A 9263-nucleotide genomic window follows, 5' to 3' on the forward strand; every position below is an offset into this window, starting at 1 on the left:
TCTAGCATCACTTTAAAATACAACATATTCTTGTAACAAGCACTTTCACACAGCAGTAAGTACTCAACTGTTTTGCACACCTTTGATCTACTTAGGGTTTTTTTAATCTAATAAAACAACCTATGTAGCAAGTCTTGTCCGTGACCATAAACAAGCAGAAGCGAGCTCCATGGTTTTGTATCGGGATACAGAACAAACTTCACAGAATGGCATTAAAAAAGGAGTTCAATGAGTATTTTTTGCACAGACAATGGGTTTTTGATGCTTTATTTTCAGAACCGCTGTAAAAAACCTAGCAGGATTTCTTCGAGGTTTTGTGGTGAGCACGCAGCTCAGGCTTCCCCAGGAAAAGGAGTGTGGAGTCCTGTGTGGTTTAGGCTACTCGCGAGGTGGGGGAATGTTTAAAAAAAAATATAGCTTTGGAAGAGGTGCCTGTCGAGAACTCTGCTGAGTGGAAAAAAGATGAGCCAAGTTTTGCCAGAGTCTTCATTAGAAGCAAGACTGGAAATGTAAACCTTGCCTGATGCACAGGAGTGGTTCATCTCCAGAGACTCATTTTCCACAGACAGAAGCCCTTGTAATTCGTGCTGGTTGCAGTAGCGATGATCCAAGATTTTCTTCTTCCTGGTCTGAAAAATCAAGGAGAAAATTCCACAACCTAGGAAAGGCTTACAGAGCGCTGCGTCAGCGAAGCGCCCTCAGCTTACCGTGCCGTCGGGAAAAGACGGGTTTCAGCATCCCTTCTGCTGCCCTGGTCCAGCTTACGGCAGGCACGGCCTGGAGGACTTGGAGGAAACAATTCAAAACCATGGCACACTTTGTGCTGATAAGCAAAATAAACAAAATGAAGTGGATAGTCCACTTGGAGATAACCTACTTGCCCCCAGCTTTGGCATGCAGGTAGAGATATTCTAGATTACCACTGGACATCACAGCTTGCAGAACTGATCAAAGGAGTCGTTAACAACTATCTGTATAATTCCACTTGCAATAAAATAAAAAAGGAGAATTTCTCCTCCTTCCAGTTTGCAATTCAGCAAGGAATCAGAAAAGTTCATGCACTTATACAAGAGCAATAAAAAAAATTAAATATTTATTTTGAATAACAAGCTTAAGTTCAAGCTGCAATGTTGGCAATGTAGATTTTAAACACAGATCACAAAAGCGTGCACAAAAATGTGTTTGAGCAAAGAACAAAATAATACTAAGAATTATACTAAACAGCTGCTGATTTTAAAGAAACAAAAAAGGCTTGTAATCACTATACAAATATAAAATGTATTAAACACTACCATCCACAGAACAGAGGTTTATTTTAGTTTGATTATATTTAAAAATTATTTGTGTAGTTATTTATATAGTGAATTGTAAATGAATATTATACAGTAACCTCCTTTTGGTCTGCAAAACCTTTGTTGCACTATAGCACATCCAATCACATTGCAAAAAAAAGAATTCTTTTTCCTTGCTATCAATAAAGAAAACAATCATTGATAATACAGTAAATATTGTCAGGTCTACAAATAATGAAATTAAAAATGACTCCTCCGACTCTGAAGCGCTTTCCATGCAAAGTCAGCACTTGCTCGTTTAACAGAGTGCACTACCAAGCAATGTCCAGGGTCGTAGATGCTCTTGGTAAGACTAATCCTTAAAAAAAAAATATATTTAAAAAAAATCAAAGATTGAACGTAAATCATGCAACCCTCTTACTACTGGGTATACCCACTGTGTTGCTTATCAATTTATTGCCTTTCTGGAATATCACTCAAGGCATCAAAATTAGACTTATGATAAATATACATATAATGAAAGGACACAAACTGCTATTCGACACTACTACTGGTAATGTCTGTGCTACGTGAAAGCACCTTTAAAAAGAGCCTATGCGGCAAGAGATAAGTGTCTAAAGATTCAAAATGAATCAACAGTATTGGATAACAATATAATTCTCAACTCAGAAGCTGCCTCAAGATTAGGTGCATCTTCAGTTAATGTAACAGGAAAAAAAGGCAATGGATTTTATTTTATTAATTGTATCCACTCATAAACTGACCTAAGGCCACCAGATGTGCAGACACAACAAGTTTTCTTTTCTTTTTACAGTTCTTTAAATTGCAGGATGATAAAGGAATAGATCTATTTAAAAACAAACACCTATTTCATCTATATTAAGAGGTGGCACCGGGCGTCGGGTTCACGTTCTGAGTGGCCACCTGTGGTGCGACTTCAATGATTCGTGGTTTGTCTATAATTCTGGCCGTGCGGTTGCCCTTCTCTACTATGCCAATAATCCACGCTTGGTGACCCTCGCCGTATTTTGGAGACTTGATCTCGGCACAGAAACGCGCTGCCTGTTCTCGTGGTAAACAGATGAGGAGGCCTCCTGCAAAGGAAAAAAACCAGAGCGTTAAAATGTCCGATTGAAAAGCATTTCAACCTTGGTCTGCCAGATCCCCGTTTAGAGAAACAGTTGGTGACTTCAGCGGATCCTGAAGGACTCCAAGAGGAGACACGGGGGAAGTCTGAGCTCCTGCTTTACAGAAAGAAGTTTGTGCCCAAATTCAGCGTTCAATGTAAATGAAGCCAAATACACACAAAAGGCGTTGGCAAAAGGACATCACGCTGATGCCAACAAATGGCAAACTGAAACAACGCCAGCATTGTGAGCTTCCAGCAGGACTGCAGAGCGCCCCTACACAGAAACGTTCAGGATAAAGGTCACATTCAGATACCTACAACCACATATTGCCAGCAGCCGATTCTGCAAGTAATGCCATGGCCTGCAATGAAATCATTCAGCAAAGCAGGGACTATTACCAGGGAATGCAGAGGCAGAAAATTAGGCAGGCTTGATCCAGTGCTCCCTGTGAACAGTCCTTTTGACCCCTTTGTTAGAGCGTTTTCTAAACTTTTTTAGCCTTGCCCATAAGATTCTTTCTCAGTGACAAGTGAAAAATATGTACTAATGAATGCTTTTCAGGAGCAGCACAATAACGAGTTAGCAAGCTTGCCATTCAGTTATTAAACCTAAGAAAACTTCCATTCTAAGAATCCCAAAGCACTGAAAAAGTTGGCTTGGCAGGAGAATTACCAAAACGAGTTTCATTGTCAGCTCTGGCACGAATTTCCAGGGGAATATGGGCAAGACATTGAATGTTTTGGTGCTATCCTTTATTATCAGTCAGCTTTTCTATATCCCTTACCTTTTTTGCATTTATGCTACGCTGCAAACGTCTGAAGCACTGCAACACAGAGCAGCAAGCTCAGGTCTGTATCCTGTGCTGCACCGTGACACCCAGCAGCCTCTCGTAAGAGATGTTAAATATCATCTCCTGCTGGAAAATGTTTGGAGAACACAGGCAGGAGAGTACATTCACACAAACACAGCAATCTGGGCACATGCTGATGCTTTGCTTACTCTTGCAGAGTTATTTGACCCAAAGTCTTCTCGTCTGGGCAAAGGGCATCAGCCAGCAGCACAAGTTGTGCCACCAGCTCTGAGCCAAGCCTAGGGGTGAAGGCCCACACGGTGAGCCCACCACCCTGGGCTCCACAGCCCTTGGACAGCTTCTCAGCACCTTGAGCACCTTTATGTTTGCTTTTCCAAGCAAATGGTCCTCTCAGCAGTGACTAAAGACACTTCTAATTTAAGGGTGTGAGAAGAACCAGCGACTGAAGATGAGGAATTATTTATAAGGATATGTGGAAGTTATTGTTTGGGTTCTGCATGAAGCAAATGCGTGTGCCATCCAGAAAACCACCTACCTCTCTGACTTTTTAGAACATAACATCTAGGTACTTCCATCAGAAACAGCAGAAAAACCCAGAAACTTGAAAGACAATGTTTAAGCTACTCCAGATGTAAGTGACAAATCAACTGCAAAGGAATTATGTGCCATTGCCATGCAAGGCTCTAAATCAAACTGAAGAGAACGTGCTACCTAGCCAGAAAGGAGGAGTAGAAGTATGGTTGAAAAGGAAGTAAGAGCACAAGAATTATCTTCACTCAATTATCTTTTCCCCACATGCTCTCTTCCTGTCATTTTCTATCACTTGTACACATACCCTTTTAACATTCTTTGGCAAGAAGTGAAAATGTACAAAATCCCACTTTCCAATCAAAAATCACTTCCCACCTGCTGGCTGCATCCCAGAGTTTGATCAATATCCCTTAATAAAGGCTATGGGCTGCTCTCCAGCAGCAGCAGGATTCCTGTATGCAGGGATTATGACTAATGTCTGCTAGGCTGACCAGCCTCTTTAACCCTCTGGGTTAAAAACTCAAGGTTTTCCACCTATGTGTTCTGTTCCAGCCTGGATGTGAAGTTTTCACCCGTGCACAGTCACAGCAACCAGGAGTTTAAGTTGTTGCAATGCGTCTGTGGAAAATGAAGCAGCTGCACCGCTCTGCACTGAGCCAAGCAGCATCTCATGGTGTACCACGTTTCTGAGTTCTGCATCAGCCGTGCTGAAGCCGAAGCAAATGAGCTGTGGGCTGAATGACCAAATGGCCGTGGTGGTTTGAGAGCCTGCTGCACGCTTCTTTTGGGGGCTGGAAGGATGCAGCCACTCGGTGTCTGTCCTGGCTTACCCTTTTAAAAATGCAAGGGTTTTTTTGGTAAGAGGTTCTGAACACTGGTGGTTCTAGCAGCTGTACTGCAAGCAGGGAAGTGGACACAGAAAACTTTAAAAGCAGACTAGACAAAGCTTTGCAATTAAGAGCAGAGATACAGTTCATGAATCAAAACAAGCGTCTTGCTCCTGTTAATGGCTTCCTCCCACAACGCCTGACAGAAGGATGAGACCATTGCCCTTGCCTCCTGTCAGGCACTAACACAGCCCTTCTTATCTAACCACCTGCCTATTTCCACAAAATCTGCACAAATACCGAGTTGTTGAGATACCTCCACTACACTAAAAGTTGGCTGACACCTGTCAGCCGTTTCAAAAGTTATTAGGAGCGGCAAAAATACACACATGCATGAATATCACATACAGATTAACTTATTTCTGCAAGTAGCTGGTCTAATTAACAAAATTAATTCTTTTGAAACTAACTGCAACTGTAACTATTATTAACAAGTTACCTAAAAGACAGCAAAAAATCACATAAAACTGCCATTTTAAGAAAATACACCAGAGGCAAGAGTGCCTGGAGGACGGAACAGATGACTTAAAAGATCTTTCCAACACTGACTTCTGTCAACAGGTGCCCAGCAAATGCGCACTGGAAAAAAACCCACAAGTCTTAAAATCCATTCAAATTGTTTTCCAGTAAATTTCACATTGCCTGCCCACTCTGCTGAAAAACAGCTGTTCACAAATGAAGAAGCTACAGACAGAGCAATTCTGGAAGTTTAAGGCAATTGAGAAAGAGCGTTTCCATATGATGGTATGAACGGCCCTGAGCAGCACCCCAGAAGTCTCCTCACAGCTGGAGCCAGCACACCATGCCCCAGCTGATACACGCTGCTGCAGGGTGTCAGGCTACCCAGCAAATGCCTAAAGCCAAGGGACTGCAGTTACAGAGCTCCCAGACCAGAGCTGCTGTGTCCACGTGGCTACGGATCTTTCTCATATTTGGCAGACAATGCCTTGTAAAAATCCCTATAGCCACCTCTACTGCGAGAAACGCAACGCTGCGAAGAAATCAGATCTGCGTGTTGTGAGGCACCCAAAGTTCCCAAATAACCAGGTATGTCTTGCTGGTTTTTCCATCATCATCTGTCTATGTTGAATCATAAACTGCTCAGCGTTTCAAAGCCACCTTTTGCTCTCAGTCCCAAAAGGGAGTCTGAAGTTGACCGTTTTCCACTTCCAGCAGTGCTACATCCGCACCGTTTTACATTCCTTCAGCGGAAAGGCAGAATTGGATATCCCCAGGGTGCAGGATGGGCAGCTCTGAAGACTCAAGTGCTCATTTTGCGGCTAAACCGTTCCCATGCCAACTGCGATACAAACCTCTGCCACAGCCATCACCTGCAAGAGCATCCTGCAGTTTCAGCTCTGTGTCCACGCTATTTTTTGGACTTTGCAGCTGATAACAAATGCTACCTGCCCTCTGATTACGTGGACTTCTGGGTAGTAAGAATCTGTCTGGTGCTACCAACCTCGACGCAGCTTGCCAAGCTGCCACCAGATATTTCTGGTCTCTGCTGACTGATGCTGGGTTTGAACTCTTGAAAGGGTGCACGTCCCATATCCTATTACGCATCATCTGAGCCATGCAGTCTCTGTAGGACAGTGTCTGTTTAAACACAGATGGCTAAGGAACAATTCAGCAGATCACGGTAAGCTGTGTATTCACCAGAGGAAAAGTTTATGGCTCTCCCTGTGATACTTCTTTCCAGATCTTCAGACTGTTTTGCTTCAAGGGGCCCCCTCTGTTGTCAACTGCAGAGAACTTGGATAGTACTTTTGGAGATCAGGAAGAGGGTGGGGAAATGAGATAAGAGAAAAGACACATTTGTTGCTGTATCTTCTTCATTTCCCAACGAGAAAGAAAAGTCAGATTAAAGAAGAAAACCGAGATGGAACAGGACAGAAGATTCAAGGGGAAGATGAAGTCTAGAGACTTCCCACAGAAGACAGTGGTCATGCTAGTCACTAAAGTGGCCTACACTTAATAGTAAGGCAACTTTCAAGCATCAGAAGTTCTTATCACCCAATTGCTTTTTAAATGATTATCTGAAATGAACTCCGTAGCCCGACTGTACACAGCTGCTGTATTTACTGTCACTGCAAGTGCCAGCTTTATTAAATAGGGAACTCCTGTAGTGAATGGGATGGAGACCACATTATTTATTTATTTATTTATTTACTTTTGCTGCCAGTAGCAGTCCCTTAGAGCCAGATTTCATGTATGTAAGGGAGAAAATCTATATTCTTGGATGTCTGTATGCTGTGGACAGAGAAGGCCTCATCTGCCGAGACTGGCCCATTGAGCACTAAACTTCACACACTCATGGTGAGAAACAAAACACCACTCATTTGACTGGCAAAGCTACTGCAGGTGGCTTTACCTTTGAGAAAACTGTGTCAGCTGTGCTGGGATTTTCAGATATTCACTCTTCTGGAGGTAACAGCTAAGATAAAAATAGGTTTCAAAAAGAATCATCACAAACTTCTAACTGCAAAATGTTCTAGATACAGCAAGGGTTTCTATAATAAGAGTCTTGTGAGGAAGGAGAAGGCATTAAGCACAGGATGGTGGTTTGGAAATTAGACTGAAGAAGTGAACTGTGAACAGTTGCATGGCTAAGGTTCACTGGCTTGGCCGTACGCCAAACCAATGGTGATTTTGAATGCAAAGCACATGCTTTATACATGTTTTAAATGACATTAAATTATTCCCTCTAGGGAAGGAAGAGGGTAGTACCAATGTCACCTACCTGAAGTCTCCGGACAAGTCCCGTGCATGAGGCCAAACATATTGCCACAAGCCTTACTGACAGCAGCCATCTTAGCAAGAACAGGAAGGTTGTGAATAACAAAGGACACCTCATTTCGCTGCTGCTTGGCAAGGTTTTGTGCATGCCCCAGGATTCCAAATCCTGTGATGTCTGTAGCTGCGTGTGCGTTGAAAGTGTGCATGAGTCCAGCAGCTACAAGAGAGGGTGAGAGAAAAACAAATCAGAAAAAAAAATAAATCAGGAAAAGCAATGCTTCAACGATATTGTGAACAGTCTGAATGGAGTTGCATACCTTTAATTTCAATCAGGTTGAGTTACTGTATAAATTAATTTTAAAAAATCATGCTTGAAGGGAAGTGGAATTCATGAGCATGCTCTATTAGACATGTGCTACTAATTTATATTAGCAGTCTAAGAAACAAGGGTGTGCTCCAGATTCAAACCTCTCCGAGCTGAGAGCCAGAGAGCTCAGCTTTGCTTCATTATGGGCAAAGACCAGACTCATCCTAGGTCAGTTTTCTCACATCTCTTCCCCCCCCCTGCCACTCCATTTACATTGGAACTCAAGTTCTGGACATGTAGTTTAAGATCTTAAGACCAAAGCCTGCAGCTCATGGGGGAACGCCCTGCCTCCCTACTTATGCATTCACAAAATTCTTGGGCATTTGCAACTTGGGTGGGAGAAGGGCACCTCTGCATGCAGGGCAATAGCTTTAGTTCAGGATATTTAAGTGTTGTTTCAGGTGCCCGGCAAGAGTGAGTGGAGAAAAACAAAACCAAGAATGTTTTGTCCTGCTTTGGTGGTTCCCAATACAGGAGCAGGACCAGGGGTCTTCTCCATAAGACAATTCAGGTCATTTATTTCTCCTGGAAGACTTTGTGAGAGAATGAAAAACAAGTGGGATAACAAATACCAAATGAAAACTGAATAAACTGGAGAAGAGATATTTCACTATTCATATTCCTTCAACTGAGAAATAAGGAAACACCTAATTCAATTCTTTGCTCCTCCAAACATACTTTGGAGAAGGGAAAATCCTTCAAAACAAAGAAGGGAAATCCTGGATTATAAAGCTGTAGTGTAAAAGCAGAACCTTTCCTCTACCAAAAATAAAAGAAAAAAACCAACCCAACAAAACATGTGCTACATATTCCACAATTTGGGAAGCACATAACACAACAACAATAAAAAAAAATTATAACTGAAGTGATGAAAAAATTAAATGAAGATATTTTCCTTTTTTATTCTATTTCTTATTTTTTTAACTTTATTACAGTCAGGCCCTCACAGCTTCTCCAGACACAGAAGATAAGGCACAAATCCAATATATTTCCCTTCAAAACACCCTCTAACTCACTGGGATGTTACTTGCAGCACTCACATGAGTCATAATCATCTCCAGCAGCATTTGTGTTTTTGCTGTGTAATTAAAAGGGGGCGTTTGACTTTAATTTGCTTGCTTCACAAACACTGAACAGCAGAAAGATGGGGCAGAAGGAAGTGATAAAGCAGCTGTGTCACATTTCCCCATGGCAGTAAAATGAAATTAAGTATGGAATTGGTAAAACCCACAAGCTCCCCCCCAGCACACACATATCTTCTTACCTGTTCTGTTCAGTCGTGCCATATTCATCATTGCTTCCTGGTACGCTAGCTCTACGTCTTCCTGCGTTACCACGAGTTTGATTTTATTCCACTTTTCTGGCTAATGGATGAAATAAAGACGATTCTTTTAGATTTTCAACTGTATATTTTAAAGTACACTCCTACCACTTAAAAAAAGTATCCTTCATCCAAAATGTACCCTTTTTTTCCTTTTAAATTCAAAGCTCAGTTAAAGGGCAAAA

At 42.0% G+C, this 9263-nt stretch overlaps 1 protein-coding gene across 3 annotated transcripts in view; it reads right to left on the minus strand.

Annotated features, from left to right (window-relative positions):
* Window positions 1-1019: 1019 nt before the first annotated feature.
* The window catches only part of SEPHS1 (selenophosphate synthetase 1), a 20981-nt gene continuing 12737 nt past the window's right edge, over window positions 1020-9263 (minus strand). The window contains exons 6-8 of one of the 3 annotated variants that reach the window (XM_010191604.1): window positions 9022-9121; window positions 7395-7607; window positions 1020-2386 (exon numbers count right to left, since the gene is read on the minus strand). In XM_010191604.1, the coding sequence (XP_010189906.1) occupies window positions 2172-2386; window positions 7395-7607; window positions 9022-9121 (528 nt within the window). In that variant the 3' untranslated portion in view covers window positions 1020-2171. Of the gene's footprint in view, window positions 2387-7390; window positions 7608-9021; window positions 9122-9263 lie in introns of all 3 variants that reach the window. The other 2 variants (XM_010191605.1, XM_010191606.1) reach the window with 2 other exon arrangements.

The sequence above is a fragment of the Mesitornis unicolor genome, unplaced genomic scaffold (assembly GCF_000695765.1).
Source record: "Mesitornis unicolor isolate BGI_N332 unplaced genomic scaffold, ASM69576v1 scaffold41219, whole genome shotgun sequence".
In the NCBI taxonomy this organism is placed as follows: Eukaryota; Metazoa; Chordata; class Aves; order Mesitornithiformes; family Mesitornithidae; genus Mesitornis; species Mesitornis unicolor.